Source organism: Astatotilapia calliptera, chromosome 15 (assembly GCF_900246225.1).
Source record: "Astatotilapia calliptera chromosome 15, fAstCal1.2, whole genome shotgun sequence".
In the NCBI taxonomy this organism is placed as follows: domain Eukaryota; kingdom Metazoa; phylum Chordata; class Actinopteri; order Cichliformes; family Cichlidae; genus Astatotilapia; species Astatotilapia calliptera.
This window is the reverse complement of record NC_039316.1, coordinates 21,059,007-21,078,580: the sequence shown is the minus strand read 5'-3', so window position 1 is coordinate 21,078,580 and position 19,574 is coordinate 21,059,007. Positions and strand designations below refer to the sequence as shown.

The window sequence follows — 19,574 nt, the reverse complement described above, 5'->3', positions numbered from 1 at the left end:
GCGAAGACGTTTGAAACGTTTATCACCTTGAATCTGCCACCGGCATCCGAAATTTTAGAAACACTTGTGCTTTTTAAATCCTTGAGATTGGAACAATTCACAATAGATACATCAGACTTTGTGTGTAGCTTAAACAGTCCACCCCAAATTCAAATTCATGCTACATCCAACCAAAATATGTATGTACACGTTGCCCAATTTTAGGGGGAACTTGTTCAGAAAAGACCTGCCTTCGATTCAGTGCAGTGGTTATTTAGAATTATTAAAATAGTAATTGAAAATTGAAAACAAAAACAAAAAAGTAGCAGCAGTAATGTGTATTGATCCAAAACTGATCCGTTCCTCAAGAAATCCACAAACCTCACTGCGAGCAGTTTATAAAAGATCTACACTGAAGATCTACAACCTTCATTAATATTTGTTCCACAGAACATTATTTAACTGAAACAAGTTAAAAATAAATGAATAAAATAAAGATTTGTGTTAGTCTTCATTAATTTGGTCAGATTTGGCATGGACACAGTCGAATCTCAAAATTTGACAAAATCCCCCCCACATGAACTTCATGTGTTCTCTCCAGGTACTCGGGCTTCCTTCCACAGTCCAAAGGCACGCAGTTAGTTGGGTTAGATCACTTGGTGATTCTAAGTTGGTTTGAATGGCGGTCAGTCCCTCTGTGTGTTAGGCCTGTGACCTGTCCAGAGTGTACCCCGCCTCTCACCCACCATAATTATGGTCAATTATTAAACCCACACTACAATTTTTCAAAATAAAAACAAAAAAACAAACAAACAAAAAAAGCCCAAATAATCAGATTTTTTTAAAAACATTTTGCCCACATAATTTGTTTCCATCAGTTTCATCTATGTGTGCAGGGTCACAAGGTTTCAGCTGTCACAGGGTGAGACGTGGAACACCTGTCCAGGTCATTAGTTAATCACAGGACTAACCTACAGTCAGTCAGAGCAATCAGTAAACCTAACACGCATGTCTTTGGACTGTGAGAGGAAGTCTGAGAGCGCACACAGGCACAGGGAGAACATGCAAACTTGGATAGGCTGTCGAAGTGTGACAAGAGTGCAAGTAGTCCTCGAGTAAAACACTGCTGGTGCCCAATGAAGGGTTTAAATCACTTCCTATGACTGATAAATAAAGGCAAAGTTTTTGTCTTGAGAGTGCGCAAAGCAAATGCCAGAAAAACTCAAACTCTATGGAGTAAGTCAAGACCTGTGAAGACGTCCGCCTGTTTTTTCCACAGTGCTGGAGCCTCGTCTAGAAGACGACTGGCACAGGAACAACAATGACGACTCACCCGCATTTTGCCGTTCATCTTTAATATTTTCATCCACATGACAAAACATTTCTTGCAAAAATATAAAACATGTGAAATAAATTCTCAGGCTGGAGTCAGATCGGGATTGACGAACACGTTAGAGTTCAGAAAGACAAAGGAGACAATAGCAGCTCGATTCTTCTCAGCTCTTCCAGAGTTTCTGAAAATAACTCACGTTTGTTCCTCTGCAAAAGTTTCTGCCATACAGCCACATTATTACAGGTCGGAGACAGTGATGTATGTCCCACTTAACTTGAATATAACGTCCGCATCTGTCACCAGCTAAAATAAGTCTGTTAGCAAAAGAGTTTCTTTAAATAGAAAAACTAACCAACTCTACTAATAATTAATGGTACATAAAAAATATTTCTTATTTGAGTCCAGGAAGTGTTCATTAAATAAACTTCATACTTAAGAAGCATTGTTAGACGCAGGGCCAGCCTCAAGTGACCATTAGAGGAACTGCAGTCTTGGAACATAGCATTGATATTGTTTTGATGCTTTAAAGGCCAAATCTGTTCTCAAAACTAGTCAGATAAAAGTAATTTAATCTGCATTGAATAAATGTTTGGTTGACTATTTGGCCAACATTCATTTTCTAATTTTAAGATTGTAATTGCAGCCTCGAGGGAGGCTAAGATGGCTTCAAACTTTTGCAGATGATCAAACTGAGACTTACTGACAGTGAAATTCTCGTGAAAAAAAAATTTCCCAATAGTGCAAAGACATCCCAACAAGAACAAAAACTACAGTCGGGAGAGAGCGCTTGTTTCTCGTGAGTTCCAGTTAGTCACAAAAGACGACATTGACATCTACACAGCTTTTTAGAACTACAATGTAACGGCCACCTGCTAAAACTGTGCTATCGAGCTGAAAAAGTGAGTTGAGTCTCTGGTTTGGTTTTGGATTAGCCCTTCCACGACTCCGCTGGCAGTGCTGACGTATGTTGAAGCCCCAAGTTGAATTCTGGGGAGAAAAAACACGATGCTTCCGTGTTTCGGCTCTTAGCGTCCGTTTGTTTATGGCTTTGTAGAAACGAAAAAGAAACTGGAAAAAGATAAAATATTTGAAAAGTTTTAATTCTCTGGACCTGAATTATCGCTGCAGTGAGCTGCCTGATCAGCGTGTCCTCATGGGTCATCACACGCCGTCATGGGGGAAAGCCTGCGGCCTACACAGTGGCGCTTCTGTCAACAGTTTCCCGGGTTTGAGGCTAACCCTCTTAAGAAAAGTCAACATGGCCAAGGCCTCTAGGGGTCCTCCTCCATGTCATCCAGGTTGGGCGACATGATGAAGTGTTTGGGGTAGTGCAAGCCTCTCTCGTCAGCGTATTCCTCCCATCGGGCATCGTCGCTTTCGTGAGTGATGTATCGCTCACCTCGCCGTGTCTCGAACTCCCTGAGGTCCAGCCAGGTCTGGTAGTCCTGGACGACAATGACAACATTAAACACTTTTTTTATGCTCAGCTTTCACTCCATCTTTGACTGCTACAGGAGCTTTGCATGATTCATTGCTCAAAATAATCCTTATTTATGTTAGACTGGACCAGTTCATCCTCCATTTGAAACAAGCCATTTTAGCTCCTCCCCCCTATTAAGCCAACTTTCTTCTGATTGGTTGCCCCTTGGCTGTGGAAATCTGCTAAGAAGCATGTCTATAAGCCTGAGAAAATCTATTGTTGTATATTTGATATAGAGGTCAACTGTCCCTTTAAATCAGTGATTTAAGGTATGATTTGATCATTCAAAAACAGAGTTAAAATAATAACTTTATGTCCTGCATCACAGACTGTACACAAAAGATGGACACAGCTTCCAAGTCGAAAACATAAATATGAAGCCAACGTGAATCTGCATTCATTCTAATGGCCAGCAGGGGGCGACTCCTGTGGTTACACAAAGACTAGTGAATGAGAAACCAGCCTTGGCCCTTCTTGCTCTATGACCTCATTACATTTTTTCCTAAAGGGGGGAATAAATGTTTTACTTTCATTAAGTACTGCATATTCACTGTGAATCCACTGTTTGTTCATTTTATCTTGTGCTTTTATTTTATTGTTCTTATTCTGCCATTGTTTTACTAAGTGTTTTATCTTATTGTAAAGTGTCCTTGGGTGACTTGAAAGGCGCTCATAAATAAAATTTATTATTATTATTATTATTATTATTGTCATTATTAAATCTTTATTTACTTTAATAACGCTCATGCGATACTGCAGACTCTTCTAAGGAAAGCAGTTTGGTTACCTGCAGCCAGGGGTGGCTCAGCGACTTGTCCACGCTGTAGCGCTTCCTCATCTTCACCTGCAGCAGGTTATTAATCAGGTCTTTGGCTGTCGGAGAAGAATAGTCAAGTGGCGTTAAAACACACAAACTGTTACAAATGTGAACATGAATGAACCCAAGTCCAGATGTTCCCTTACCCTCTTCTGAGATCTCCTTCCAGGGGTTGGCTGGGTACATGAAGGCGGCATTCTGGATCTGGTCATTGATGTCCTCGTCCTCATTGAAGGGAAACGTCCCGCTCAGACTGACGTAGACGATGACGCCGACCGACCACATGTCCAGAGATCGGTTGTAGCCTTTGCTGCGGAGCACCTCGGGCGCCAAGTAGGCCGGAGTGCCAACCACTGAGCGGCGGAACGACTTCTCCCCGATGATACGAGCGAAACCAAAGTCGCAGAGCTTCACCTGGTTGAGAGGGGGGAAAAATGCAGCATTAATCCACTGGCTCTCCCGTGAGTTCCTCGTCCTTCTAATTTATAATTAAACAGAAGGTAGCTGTGGCGGCGACTATCGTTCTGCTCTGGACCCTTGGTGAGATCGGTACTATGAAAACTTCTGGTTCTTGTGGTCTGCAGTGCACTGGTGTGGAGTACTGTCAGACCCAAAGACAAGGCTCCCTGGAAAGCAGCTGAATGACATCAAGGACCAGCGCAATAGCAACCAAGTTCCAACCAATTGCAACACCTGGGTGAGCTGCCTCAGTGTGGGAAAGTGCATTTGTACTAACCTGAGGAAACGGCTCTGCAGAGGCCAGCAGGACGTTCTCAGGCTTCAGATCACAGTGGACGATGTTCTTGAAGTGAAGATGCCTCAGGGCTACCAGGATCTGCAGACCCAACAGTCACAAACTGAATGACTCCTATCAGAGTCCTATCAGACATCCACATAAACCCTGCCTAAGAAAACAGACAAAAAAGTGTCTCCTTCCGCCTGAGCTTTCACGTTCTCACCTGTGTAACCAGGAACTTGGTGAGCCGTTCGGGTAGCCGGCTCTTCTCGCTGGATAAAATCATCTCCAGCATGTCGCCGTGAAGCTTCTCCATGACCACAAACACCTGCTCGGGCGTCTCAAACATGCACTCCAGGTTAACAATCCCCGGATGGTGGAGGTTCTGTCACACATAGGAGACAATCTGTGAAAACTAGATTCTAACTGGAGCAATCTAATGAAGTAATTAACAGTTTTGTAAAGATGTTATCCATTTTTTAAAACTATAAAAAGGATTCCTCACACATGATGCTCGATTACATCTTAAATATTGTTTGATCACTGCATTCATCGTGGGAAGCCGAGATTGTGAGATTAAAATTTGATTGATTGTACAGCTCTAACTTAATCTCACATTAAATTGATAAAGCTCGCCACGTCTCACCTGAAGTATGGCCACCTCGTTCCTCAGCTGGCTCTCCTGCTTAGTAGGAAACCGCATTTTGTCGATGATTTTGATCGCCACGTCTCTGCCGGTCTTTCTGTGTTTACCTGCAGAAGATGAGAAAAGAGATCAATTTGATTGTTTGTAATTGCCTGTAATGCATATAAAATATGTCTCATTTTAACACGACCTCTCACCTCCATAAACGATCCCAAACTGTCCCGAGCCGAGGACCTCGTCAGCAAAGATCTGATACACTGAGCTGATATCCTGAACAAGACAGATTAGAGCACCTCAGACTGTGAGAACATCCTTAACTGTGTACGGACAAATCTGAAATAAAGAGGAAAAAAAAATCTGCTTGTGTGTGATGGCTTACCACATTTTCTTGTATCTGGGAGTTGGACACTGATATGCTGATAGACAGTTCCTCTGAGAAGACACAAAATAAAATACATATACATATTTATATATATTAAAAAAAAAAGGTGAAATCTGCAGGTATTTAACCCCCTTCACTTACAGCAAACACGTGTTTTTTTCCCCCCAACCTCCAAATCATTAAAATCTCATTTCCAACATTTCCTTGTTTATCAAAGACAGAGGTGACGGGAGATTTCCAGCTGGGATCAAACATGTGGATTTCTTTGTACACTGTACGACAAAAAGAGCCCTGACGACGTTTCGTTTCCAGCTGCGACAACGATCTCCAAATCGTTTTCCAGATCTCACAAGAATAAAAGCCTCTGTTTCCTGTCTCCTCCTTTCATGTGATGGGAGCATTAATTCGGGCTGACACTGAAAGCCGACGGCGCGTTCTGTGCAAAGAAAACTGATGAGCTGACATCGATTTCGGATCGCTGCCCGGGGTTTGATCGGGTCACCCCTCTGCGATCAATACCTGCAGTCTGATGTAGATAGGCAGCCTGTTGATATTTAGGTCACCATGCAGAGCTGATGTAGGTTTATCGAAGTGGGAAGCACACATATGCAAAGAGTGCTGAGGAATTTTGACCCAGGGATGCAATTCTTTCACTAGAGGCCTGGGAGTTTGCGCATCCGAAACATTCTTAGGACTGCACTCCTGTACACCTTGTGACATTTCCTCCAGTGACGTATCAGATCAAACATACAAAGTGCAAATGTTGGTTTGTGATTTTGTCTTTAGATTTAGAGACTCACCTGAGAATAAACTAATAAACCAATAGCATGTTTTTATCAAATATATTAAAGTTATTGCACAAAAACAGCTGATTCTGAGGGGGTCAGGTTGCTGAGTTTCCATGAAATGAGCCACATGAAAGCGATCCAGGAGCAATTTGTTGGCAATCTGCATTTTCCAGGAAGATGGAGCGTCACAAGGCAAAAGTGAGAACATCAAGTTAACATTTTGGATCCATGGAGTGGAAATTCCCAAGAGCTTAATCCGATCATGAATCTATAATCAATATTTAAAAAACAAAAACAAAAAACAGGTAGATAACCAAGAGCCCCTACACTGTGATCACCTTTGACCGCAGGGATGGATCAGACATGAAAAAACGGTTCTTTCTGTAAATACTGACTCTTTTAAATTGACGAAATGCTTCTTCCTGTCTAAACCTGTGCGATTACTGCTGTTCCCTAACAAAGACAAACCCCGACCACTGCAAGTTTATGTCGCGTAGATAGAATTTGTCAGATAGAATAACATTTCATAACAGTACAATAACAACAATAAAACGGTTGGACCACTGGAAAAAAAGAAGGATAACATCACATGAAGTCTTTAAATGCTTCAATAATCTCCACAGAACACCACACGACCTGTAAACGCAGCACCAGTGTTTGCATGCCTGCTGATTGCTTCCATTTATATAACTTTGACACTAATGGATCTGCAGCAGAGCAGTGTCATTTCTTTCCTTTTTTTCTTTTGCGTGGGGGTGGATTTCCCTCGGTTATACATGACTATAAAGGTCCAGTGGCGGTCTGTGTGTCTATGAGGTAATAAAACAAAAAGTGGTGTTACATCACCGGTGCATTAACTTATTGATGCCATGATTTCAAAAACAAAACATCCATTTTCAGGAGGAAATTGAAGCTCCGCGTTAATTACTCAACAAGTGGAAAACGCCACTGCTGACTGCGTCCCCTGAAGCGCCGCACTTTTATAACACACCAACTGTGCTCAATAACAGCTAATGCTCTTTTACTTTAATTCCACGAGGTGCATTTAGGTGCTCTAATTTAAAGGATGAAACTTAAGACTCTTATTTTCAGACAAAGAGACAGTTTAACCTGAGATGGATCGGAGCTGAGATGAAGCGGAAAATCCTCTGAAATCCCTTCAATCATGTTAAAATGCCAGCAGACGGCGTGTGTCTGCGCGTGTTTGTGTGTGTTGTGTAACGGTGGCCTCCTAAAACAATATTTGGAAGCTTTTCGCAGGCGAACAAACAAACGCACGTCCATTAAAGCATAAAAAGTCTAATCTGATTTCAGAAGCGACTCCATTACTGTATCAAAGGGCAAAGATGGGCATTAATATAGTCTGCATGAACCTCACTGGGTGTGCCTCCATTATCAAACATCTGCCTTTTATTACATAAAGATAAAATTTAGAAAGATATTCCATCTTTCTAAAAATATACAAACTGACACAGAAAGCTCGTCAGAGGTAGAACAAACCATAACAACGCTTTTCTACTACATGTACAACAAAAGTAGATGCAATCCATCAGTGGAAATATCCACAGGTTTAAAAATATGTCTATAAGTATACATACAATGGGGGAAATAATTTATCTCCTGCTGAATTTGTAAGTTTGTTCATTTACAAACAAATGAACAGTTTCTGATTTTTACAATAGTTTCATTTAAACAGAGAGAAACAGAGTATCAACCAAAAATCCAGAAAGAACACATTACATAAAAGTTAAATTGATTTGTGTCATTGAGTATGTATTTGATCTGTAACCCAGCTAGAGTTCCTGCTTCCACAGACTGGCTGTGAGCCAAATGGGCACGCAGATTAGAGTTAGTTAATCAATTACAGATACTCCTGATCTCTCCTTGTTGTGTATAAAGCACACCTCGCTAAAGAACCGGTTTCAAACATTCCAGCCTCTCCACCACTACGGACAAGAGCAACGAGATGTCAAAGAACAAGACTAGAACAGACTACAAGACGAGCAACACGAAGCTCAGTGAGAAGGTGATAAATGGGAAATGAAAGAAATCTAAAATGACCATCAGTCACCCTCGTGCTTTAGCTCCAAACAAGAGCTTGCCTCGCAGGAGAAGCTTGTTAATGACCTGAAGGCACCAAGAAGACCATCAGTAACACATTCCCGCAGTCAAGCATGGAGGTGGAACCATTACGCTTTGGGAATGTTTCTGACTGTACGGAACGACTTTATCACATTGGGGAGCCAATGGACCATTAAATCTTGCAAGAGAACTGACGGTGCTTTCTCATTTTCAATCATTTAATTTAGCTGGAATGAACAAGCCAATATGAGTGTCATGTTATTGGGTTCACTTTTTTGATTGGTTGCCATTCCTCAAGAGGTTGGGTCTTATGTAACATGAATAAATGCAAGACTAATTCCTCAAATATTCTGTTTTTGTCTTTTTACACGCTTGTAAACCACAGAGAGAGTAAAAGAAAGACTGGTGTAGCCACCATGATCTTGGTTTGAAAAGCCTCAAACTAAACACTGTCACGGTCGCCATCTTGGTGTTTTGAGTTGTGTCTGATAAGTCACGGGTTAAATCTCAATTTTTGACCTTAGAAATGACAATACTTCACAAAATGAATTCCTAGTTTGTTTTTTTCAGTATGACCTGCAGATAGCATAACATATCTACTGAAGTCATAGTTAAAAAAAACGAGAATGTTCCATTGCAGCAAGACCCACCGCCCCCTGCTGGCCGTTAGAATAAATGCAGGTTTATGACACTTCTATATTTATTTAGCCATTCAGTTCATGGTAGTATTGAGAGCTTGAAAAGAAAATGACTGGACTTTTTTGGGGGGGTTTGTTTGTTTGTTTGTTTTTTGGCTATTAACTTCTACATTGGCTTTTCAGACACAGCGGTCACATCCGTATTTTTTTTACACAAAACTGAATTTCCTGCTGAAGGTACAGAAGGAACAGGCAAAACCAAGAACAGGACCAAAGACTAAAGAGGGTCCGTCACTCACTGTGATCCTTCCCCTGGCCTGGCCCCGTGCCGACGCTAGCCTTGGGTGTGACGGGCATCAGCGCCTGCCGGATGGCTTTCTCCCAACTCTGCCCTACATCCCGTCCCACGCCAGATGCTGCCAAAGCTGGGTTGTGGTAGAGGCCACCGTTGTCCTCCCCGACGTAGTACACCATGCTGCCCGTGATGATCTCAAAGCAGTGTGGGTTGCTACCCTGAGGCAGTCTGCCAAAGTCTTGCGCCGGCTCCACCTGCAGGATCTCAGACAGGGGGATCTCCTATGGAATAAAAAAGAAAGTTTAAATCCTGGGTCTTGTGGATGAAGTAATCTAAAAAGGTCCCTTTAGCCTGAACTTGAACTTCGGCACTTATAGAACATATCTTCTCTGATTTGATTTTATTCTTTAAGAGTCAGAATCATCCATGAGGTCTTGAAATTATCCAGAGGGCTCCATCCGAGCACCTCTCCTCTCCTTGCTAAAACTAAGACACTCTTTGAATGTCAGTGTTTAAAACTTCTCTTCCTTCCTTTTCTGGCAGAGTGCAGAAACCCTGCACCCCTCCACAAACCCTTAACCATGCCAGATCAAACATTTCAAAAAGAGCGATTGGCTCAGTGGTGTCTCCACGCTCCTCGGACTCATTTGAACCTTTTGCCAAGTTCACCCCGAGCCACGCCCTCCCATCACCATCTTTTCATCCTCTGATTAAAAGGCAGGACGTGCCTTAGAAGCTTCGGGCACTTGGCAGTGTGGCAGTGAGCCAAAGAGGCGGCAGGGAAGCGACCCGACATCTCCAAAAACCACCACAGATCCCCCACCCTCCAACCACCCCACCTCCCCGGCCTTGTGCTCCATACCTCCTCCCTGGCTTTCTCTTCAAAGGAGGATTTCTGCTGCGCTTTGTGCTAAAGGTCAACAGGTCGGCGGCAGGCGCAAGATAAAAGGACGTGAGGTATGAGAGAGGGAAGTGATGGAGCTGCAGCTGAATTCAGTGATCACAGTTTTCAAGGAAATTATTTAGTCCAACTTGGAAGTTCAAAATTGGATTAAAAAAATAAATAAAAGCCACAGATCTGCACTGTCATTAAAAACACATCAGTGAGCACACTGCTGCTAAAGTTTACAGGCACTCGTCATGGGCATAAATGTCGTGGTAATTTGGGTCTTTTAGTGACTTCTTTGAACTGTTGCTTTTCCAGTTAAATGACTGTGCAGCATGCATCTTTAATGACTTTAAAAACAAGAATTATGAGCTTGAATTTATTTTGGATTTTCTCTCATTCACACATGGTCAAAAGCCTACATACGGGCTCAGATATAAACATCACACCCAATATTTAGCAAGTTGACCAGAGTTGGTAGCCACCAACAAGCTTCTGGTTCAATATGAATATTTGACACCTTTTATTGGCAGAATTGGTAGAATTCATTCAAACTGGTTGGTTTTCTGGCATGGACATGGCTTTAAAGCGTAGCCCACAAATCTTTAATGGGGTTGAGGTCGAGGATTTGTGAAGCCCATTCCAGAAGCTTAAATTTAGCCTGTTCTGTTTGAACAGCTAATTGTATCCAAGTTTCAAGCGTCTGTGGATTTGAAGTATTTTTTGTTTATTATTTCATCTACTTTGGCACAGAACATGATGTTACCACCGCCATGCTTTACAGTAGGTTTGAAAACCTCACCTTTACTTCTCAAACACCTCTTATCACTGTGGCTCTTTATCTTGTATAAATCATAAAGTTTTTCTTCAGCAGTTATTTGGCGTGTCCATGTGGGCAGCTGGAAATTTTAGTCAAGCTTGATGGTGCTGATTCTGGAGAGGGGGCTTCTTTCTTGGTCAGCAACCACTCAGTCTAGTGACGTAAAACTCACTTCACTGTGGACTGTTCATGGCAGGCTTCAACCTTGGTGGTTCCTGGGTTGTCCATCATCCGAGGGTGACAGTTTGGGTTTGTCTTCCCAACCTCACCAAAGTGGTGACATATCCAAACAACAATTTTTTGAACAATGATCTTGAATCTTGGATGACCTTTTTAGATCTTCACTGAATTCTTTGGACTTCTCCATGGTTTTGAGTATGGGTCAGTCCAATGAGTGGTGTCAAACAAATCCTTTTATGCTGGCAAAGAGGAACTACCAGTTGAAGCCAATTGTGATCACCAACAGTTAACAGGCCTTAGCAACGTGAACTTAAGACATTGTAGAAACATCAGCACCACTTCTTAAAAATATTTGAGTGAGCGAATGTATATGTTTGTCCTTGGATTAAAGAAAGTCTAAAATAAATTCAAACGTATGCACCCAGTTCTTGTTACAATCACAATGGGCGATCGTGGCTCAAGAGTTGGGAGGTCGCCTTGTAATCGGAAGGTTGCCAGTTCAAGCCCTGGCTTGGACAGTCTCGTCGTTGTGTCCAAAACCCGTTGCCTACTGGTGGTGGTCAGAGGGTCCGGTGGCGCCAGTGTCCGGCAGCCTCGCCTCTGTCAGCGCGCCCCAGGGTGGCCGTGGCTACAATGTAGCTTGCCATCACCAGTGTGTGAATGGGTGGATGACTGAATGTGTAAAGCGCTTTGGGGTCCTTAGGGACTAGTAAAGCGCTATACAAATACAGGCCATTTACTGAAATGGCCAGTAAATGGCACATTATTCAGTGTCGGTACAACAGATAGTTTTAATGTTTCTTTGCCACCTTTCTTTAAATATATTAAGTTACATTATCAACACAGAGCTTTCAACCAATGATAGACAACCTGCTCTTGGAACAATTACAGTGGACAAGCAGACAGTGATGTGTGTTAATGTCTTATGAGGTTCATGCTGTGTTACGGTATGAACCCGACTCCCTCCAGCTCTTCTCTTCACGTCGCTGCTTTGTTTGGCCGAGCAGCTGAAACTAGATCCGGGGCTCACCGGGTCTCCTACCTTGTAATACTTGGCTCCACTTTCATTCTGAAACAGAGTCAGACTCTTGCTGTCCAGCCTCCAGTAATGTCTCTTCCTCTGCAAAGACAAAACTTGTCATTAGGGAGAATGCTTTGAATCTGAGTCCAGAGAGAAAATAAAAATCTTTAAATCTCTTTTAGTTTCCAGTAATCAAAGACTTTCCTTTGAGGTTTTGAGTGATGGATATAAATGGAAGTATCTGAAGTACAAGAAACCGTTTCAAACAGTACTATATGTAGGACAGAGTCTTTTTATTGACCAATAATTTAATTCCCTGGATGACAATAGATGTGTTCACCTGATGCACTTAACTGCTTGTTCATTTCTAGTAGAGCATTTGCATGTAGAACATGTTTCCAGATTGTGTGGATATATACCAAAAACCAAAGCTCAGTGATTAAAATGGATTTAATAATTTCTGCACTGACTTGATGAAGCACCTCGAACTTCCAGACTGCAGTGCTAAAGCTGACGTAGGTTATCAGTGCCCCGTGTTTGTTCATCTCCAAAAACTACCAAGCTGAAATATTTGAAATTTGGCAGTGAGGTAGAGCAAATAAAAAAGGAAGAACGTTTGAAATTTTGGTGCAGATTAACATCACTTTTATTACATTTTCTAAATACGACGCTGGGATTAGTGACGGCTTTGCCTTTCTCCCAGTAACTCCTACAGCGAAGCACATTATTGAAAAATGCTATTCACATTAGCCAATTAGTGCTTACAGTGTAATGTACAAATTTTATATTTGCATTGTGTTTCATATGTCTTGTGTTTGAATATTGCCTATAAATGTTTTAGCTTTTAGTGTTTGTGTCTGTTTTTTGGAATTTTTTGCTGCTCCTAAGAGCTTTTAGCCAAAGCCAAAGGATTAGACTGGATTGATATTTTTACTTAATTATAAAATGAATTCAGATATTTCCTGCTTTTGTTGTTGTTCCTGCAAACAGACCAGCTGTGTTTGTCAGGCACCCAAAGGCCTAAAATAAAACTCAAAAGACACCTTAGTTTGTCTGTGTTTTGTGCTTCATCTCACCAGGTTGTCACGGTTGGTGTAGTGCACCAACCAGCCTTCTTTAACCACTGTGGAGCTTTTTCTCTTGGTGTGTTTGATGGACTGGACCACACGCATCAGAGGGATGTTGCTGCTGGTCGACGGGCTGCGTGAAACCAAATAAAAACATGCAAAGAAGCATTTTAAGGAAAAAAAGCCCACACAAAAATACGATACTAATGAGAATGTCAAAGGTTCAAATAAAAAAAATAAAATGCATGCAAGTCTTTGGAGGAGTTCCTTCTTTTCTCTTCTCTAAAGCTCTAGGCTCTCTTAACACTGAACACACTCGTTTGTTGTAGATTTCGGTTACAAACCACATGAGGGTGGAGCCATGCTTGTGGTTTATTGCTGACGGGGGTAAAAACATGCCATCCAACACTGGACGTCACTTTGAAATTGTACCGTATATCCGAGAGAAATCGAACCTGTTCACATCACACATATCATGATCTCTACTTATGACAAAGCATCCAATACTGAGGCTCAATAGATTTTCTCATGAGGATAAATTAAGATTTTTATAATGCTATTTTAAAGCCCGTCACCAGTTCCAGTCGTCTGCTTCACCTGATCGTTCTGACCGTCTCGTCATCCTTCTCGCAGTCTGTGCAGGGACCCCCGAAGAAGATCTTGTCTTCGGTGGACTGCTCGTCCTGCTCGTCCATGCTGTGACCTCCATCGCTGTTCACATCGCAGTCCACCTCCATCGTCGCCTCTGAGTCCATACCAGGACTGGCTGGCTCTGAAGAAACAGGAAAAACATGAGAGCCTGGGAACAGGTCTTAAAACTTCCAGCCCGAGATTTCACTGAGCTGCAGTTCCTCTAATGGCCAGTAGGGGTTAGGTGTAAAATGCCAAAGACTTGAAATGAAAACGTTTCTCAATCCAGTTTAAAAAAATAAAAATCAAAAATAGATCAAAAATACTCTGACGTGATCAGTGTAAAGTCTGAGCTCTGCAAACGTGAGATTTCTGTCTCCTTCATTTCTTATATAGACTCCCCACTCATTTCATTGTCTCGTAGAGCAGGTCACCCAAAGGAAAATCATTGTTAGGGTAATCAGGGAGCGAAATGAAGTCACTTTTTTCTTTTCTATCAAAATAAACTTATTACTTAAAATTAGAAATTTTTTGACATCAAAACCTCAGTTGAGGGTTTTTTAAAAAATATTTTCTGCCTTGAGTGCAAGAAATTCTGTGTTGTGTTTTCTAATTTTATTCATGTAATCTTTTATTATTTTCTTTTGACTTCTTTTCAGTGTTAGTCATTTTAATTATTATTTAAATTGCTGTCTTTTATTGTTGTATGGAGGGCGTATGTTCCAATGAATAATAAAAAAGGAAATCAGATATGGTGTTACAGATAAACAGTAGCCAGGGTGGGAACCCATTTAACTGTCCATTTAACGGTTTTGTTTTAGCCTCTGGGCACAACTGTGTATAGCCAACTTCCTGTTCCCTGCGCTGGTCAGAAGAACCTAATCGCATAAACTGTCATGAGATGGCAGCTGACGGCTTTGAGATTGCATTTCCTCCTTGATCTTCTCTACCTGTATGAAACCAAAGTGTCCTCAGCGGTCAATAAAAATCCAACAACAGGAAGAAACTAAAAAGAGTCCAAGAGCAAATCTCCCGTCCTTTGCCTACAGCGTCAGAATCTGTCTGCAGATATTAAATTTTGCCCATCAAAGGTTTCAGATGATTAAAGCGGTAAACGTGAAAACGACTCACCTCCGTTAAAGTCGACCTCGCCCAGGCAGTCTCGAGGTACTTTGGCTGCACATCTCTTATGGCAGTTAAATTTACAGTCTAAAAAGCAAACATACAAAAAACATATTAAACATTTTAAACTTCTTGAATAACCATGTGACGAAGAGTAACCGACGGTTCCCACAGAGTACTGCAGAGTCTCCCCACACACTTCACAGGGCGATTAAGAAAAAAGTGAAGGAAGGTTAGGACTTCACAGCAGATTGAATATCTCTGGAGTTTGGACTGTTGGTTTTCTAAGACTTTCCTGTGTGTGTGTGTTTTTGCGTGTGTGTCGTCACCTTTGCATTGCAGGCCCTGGCGGAAGAGGCCCTTCAGCAGGCGTTTGCAGAACTGGCAGATGGTGGGACGGGTGTAGGTGTGGACGGAGAAAGTGTGGGGGACTTTCACCCGACCCAGGACCATCTTCTCCATCCAGATGGGCCGGCCGCTCAGCAGGGAGTTGCGCTTCATGGCGCCCAGAAGAGGGCGCTGCAGAGGGGCGGGAAACAGAAACAAAAATGCGAAGAAGAAATAGGATTTATTTTTCTGTTTATGCTCAGATTTCCAAACAGAGAGCAAACTGACCAATAACACTTCAGTAACTCATTTTAGTTTGTATTTAAATTTGTTCTTCATGTAAAAACTAATCATTAAAAGACATCACGCTTAGACGCTGGAGGCAGAAAGTGCTTAATAATTCCTACCCTTATCTTTTATATCTGCAGGGCACTGCCACCCTGGAATAGACGACTTCCACCAGGACAGAAATGTTTTTCATAGAATCAAAAGTGATCATTGAGAACAGCTTTAGCTTCAGTGACCTTTCCTCTCCCAGCAGGGCTTCCAGATCCTCTGACTGATGAGGTCAAGAGTTCAGATTTTATCTCAGTTCTTCTGCCTCTGGCAAATCTTCAGTTTATAGTATTTTGTACCGATACAGAACCAAGATGTCTGAACCATCTGTGGATTCAACTTTCAAATATAAACAACAAATGATGCAGTCTTCTTTTTTTTCTCCATTTTTATGCAAGTTATTTTATTAATTACCACAAACATCCTGAAAGAGGCAATCAGCTGAATCTGGAAACAGGCGAGCCTGTTATGTTGTTGCGCTCATGCATGCGCAGCTTCACGTGGGTGTTGGCAGACTTATCTACTGATTATCACAGTAAAGGTGCTCTGTGTTCATAATGTGAACAAGAAGCACAAATCTGTGCTGAGGTGACTCACTCTCCTAGCATCATTTACATTTAAGGGAAAAGTATTAAATTTAGTTTTCTTTTTTCTTTTTAAATGCACTTTATGAGGTTTGCAGTTTGCCCTCCTGAAGCTCCTTCTGACACACAATCTGCCGGAGCAACTCGCCCAGCTTGCAGGTCAACAGCATGTTCTTGTTAGTCTAAAAAACTAACTCTTTATAGCAATCTACTGACCTCAAAGGAGAGGTCAGAGGTCAAACGTGACATATATGAGGATTTTTGTAAACCATTATGTTGGCCGGAAGCTTTTGGTGGATGTAAGCCAAATTTTAAGTTTTATCAGAATTCATTTAAAACTTTTCAAGCTATCGTGTTCACAGACAGAATAACACACAAGCACACAAACGCTTCTAAAAACATGAATTAGTGTAGAGTTTGTTCTGCGTTCTGCTGTATGTGTCTGGATTGAGTCCACCATAAGGCTAACACGCTGACACACAACTAGACACTCGCACGCCCACATCTAAAGCCAACTAACACTCAATTAACCTAACGAGCGAGCGTTTGGACTGTGGCGGGATCACGCAGCTGATCTTTAGGTGAAAGTTTCTCTCGTTTTTGGTCTTTGAGTGATGTTTTTTTTTATTAGTTCTAACTAAAAGGAAATGAAAGGAGTAGTCAGAGCTTCAGAGGTTGATCTGAAACATCAAATTTAGAGATTTGCTCACTCATCGTGAAAGCGGCGTACAGACAAACTCTTTTCCATCCACGAGAACAAGAACAATGACTGTCCTTGTACAGCATGCAGCTTGCAGGGCACTGTCCCGGCAGGAGCAGGAAGCATGTGACACAATGGGCCTGAATTAGTACAGAACAGTTGGATAATCCACCTTCTCACTTCACTGATTCACCATATGTGCATGGACCTCTAGACCTCCTAACAAAGTCCAAATTATCTGAAATGTCCATGAAGAAAGTGAGACTTCTTTAGGATCTGCTGCCCGAGCGTGATCACACATCGGGTCTCTTAAAGGAACAGTTTCTTTCTGGGATCTGTAAAATCTAGCTTGGCTGCTTGTTAATCAATCAGACTAACTGATTGCACAACATGCTGCTCGGGTCCACTCAGGTCAGATACGTATATGGGTCTGACTGTGCTCGGGTCCCCCTCTGATCTGTGTGCTTGCTCAGCCTGTGAGAATCTGACTGTGACTCTCTCTGCTTGTTGGCTTGAACCGGATGGAAAAATCAAGCGGTTTGCCTCGAGCCATCAGACAGAAAGTGCATGTGTGTGTGTATGTGTGTGTGTACTGGGGCTGCACAACTGCAAGGGAAGTCTGTGCATACATTTTAACTCATTCAAAAAAAAAAAAACAACAACCAAAAAACCAACTAAAATGAATACGACTAATGAGTGATTTCATGCGAGCGCAGCAGACCCACCTCCTCCTGCAGAGCCGGGCTGAAGTCAGTGGAAGGTGGACGAGCGACAGACAAGGTGGCGCCTGGCAGGGAGACGTTTGACAGTCGCCTCTTCCTCACGCCGCTGCAGTTGTTGGGGATTTTGAACGCACACCGCTTGTGGTAGTTCTGTCCACATCCTGCACAGGAGAGGAATCATTATTAATCATCATTAAGATTCACAGTTCAACTGAAGTTCTGATCCCGAAGTTAATAAAGGAACCAAGTCCGACCCATGGCCTTTGGGAGACACCCCCAGTACCTCCAGCTCTTCCAGGATGAGACCAAGGCCCTCCCCGGGAGGCATCCTAGTCTCACCCTCTCTCTAAGCCAGAGCCCCAACAACAATTGAGAAAGATCATATCTATCATTCATATCTATGATTTCATTCTTTTGGTTTCACAACCACAGATGAGAGTAGAAACACAGATAAACCTGTGAATCAGCAGCTTTGCTTCCATGTTCAGCTGCTTTGAATCTCTGTCTCTCTTCCACAACATGTTTTTTATCCTGTCTTCCTTCTCTCTCCCCAACCAGTCGCGGCAGATGGCCGCCCCTCCCTGAGCCTGGTCCTGCTGGAGGTTGCTTCCTGTTAAAAGGGAGTTTTTCCCTTCCCACTGTTGTCAAAGTGCTTGCTCATAGGGAGTCGTATGATTGTTGGGTTTTTCTCTGTATGTATTATTGTAGGGTCTACCTTACAATATAAAGCACTTTGAGGCGACTGTTGTTGTGATTTGGCGCTGTGTAAATAAAATTAAATTGAAAATTGAATTGAACATAAATCTCTGGTCTTGTGCTGCAGGAGGGTCATTTTGTAGCTTTTGTGGCTAAAATGTGCCGAGACTAAACCTCAGGAATGCAGATTCTTGATAAAACACGGCAGGGCCAAAGCAGAGCATGAACCTTTTATTTTTCTTACCAAGGAAATTTTAACCCTTCAGACAGGGCCGGGCTTTTAAGTCCTTTCTGTCCATTTTCTATGCAAAACCAGGTTACTCAACATCACTGGCTTATATGAAATATGGATACGGTTCAAATTAACCAGTGTAGGGTCATGCGACGACAGCACTAAGTACCAACTTTATAGCACGTCTGGTCAACAAGCTGTATTGAATTCAGATGCCTGCTCACAACTGGAGCACAGACTTCATGAACAATCTGTCTGTACGAGTAAGGCCAAAGTAAGGCCCATTATTTATCAGATAAATGCATTAAAATGTGTCAAAGTATTAATTTACTCTTCTAAAGGTTCATTTATGCCCAACAATCTTCTCATAGCCAAATTATCTGTTTAAAAACACAGAATTTATTGAGTCCAGGATGTGGTTCAGAAAGCTGTTTACAACATCTGAAGCTTAAAAGTGCAGGAAAAAAAAAAGCTAAAATTTTCTTCCATCAAGGTTGTTTTTCTATTTTTTTTCTGTCGCTTCAGGTTTGGGAACTTTTCATTTTTAACCATTTCAAACGTACAAGCGGAAGCCAAACATCAGCTGCTCGGGTGTCTCTCTGCTCGGCATCACAACAGAGCGCCGAGATCAAAACGTTAAAGACAAGACTGTCTGAAAAATGACTGCAGGAAGTCGACGAGCCGCTGCAGCTTTAAAATCAGGTCTAAAAACCAGTGTGTGAATATCCGAGTGTGTGTATGCCTCTTTCTTTCTTTTTTTTCCCCTCGAGGTGATGATTTGGTCAGCGTGGACGTGGTGGAAACCCGAGAAGCCACCACGTGTTACCTCAGGGAAAATAAAAGTTTATGAGACGTGTTAAAGCAAACATGACATCACTGTGAACTCTGATGGAGGTTTAAACAGTCGAGTTTTATAGGTTTGAAGGTCCAGTTATCGGTCACTCAGAGGGAATAGCATGCAGCCTGCCGGACCTCTATTACATCCCTGCTGAATCACTGACATCACTTCCCATCTTAATGTTTAAATAGTGAGGAGCCTATTTTAATGCACACACATCCTGAAAAGGATTTCTGA

At 42.1% G+C, this 19,574-nt stretch overlaps 1 protein-coding gene across 3 annotated transcripts in view; it reads right to left on the bottom strand.

The window, feature by feature from the left end:
- Positions 1-1,315: 1,315 nt before the first annotated feature.
- The window catches only part of LOC113037457 (serine/threonine-protein kinase D3), a 55,970-nt gene continuing 37,711 nt past the window's right edge, over positions 1,316-19,574 (bottom strand). For 2 of the 3 annotated variants that reach the window (XM_026194544.1, XM_026194545.1), the window contains exons 5-18: positions 17,575-17,732; positions 15,232-15,421; positions 14,912-14,989; positions 13,748-13,922; positions 13,160-13,283; positions 12,105-12,182; positions 9,181-9,457; positions 5,371-5,423; positions 5,189-5,261; positions 4,992-5,098; positions 4,569-4,730; positions 4,346-4,444; positions 3,580-4,023; positions 1,316-2,757 (exon numbers count right to left, since the gene is read on the bottom strand). In XM_026194544.1, the coding sequence (XP_026050329.1) occupies positions 2,584-2,757; positions 3,580-4,023; positions 4,346-4,444; positions 4,569-4,730; positions 4,992-5,098; positions 5,189-5,261; positions 5,371-5,423; positions 9,181-9,457; positions 12,105-12,182; positions 13,160-13,283; positions 13,748-13,922; positions 14,912-14,989; positions 15,232-15,421; positions 17,575-17,732 (2,192 nt within the window). In that variant the 3' untranslated portion in view covers positions 1,316-2,583. The remainder of the gene's footprint in view (positions 2,758-3,579; positions 4,024-4,345; positions 4,445-4,568; positions 4,731-4,991; positions 5,099-5,188; positions 5,262-5,370; positions 5,424-9,180; positions 9,458-12,104; positions 12,183-13,159; positions 13,284-13,747; positions 13,923-14,911; positions 14,990-15,231; positions 15,422-17,574; positions 17,733-19,574) is intronic. The other variant, XM_026194546.1, reaches the window with a different exon arrangement.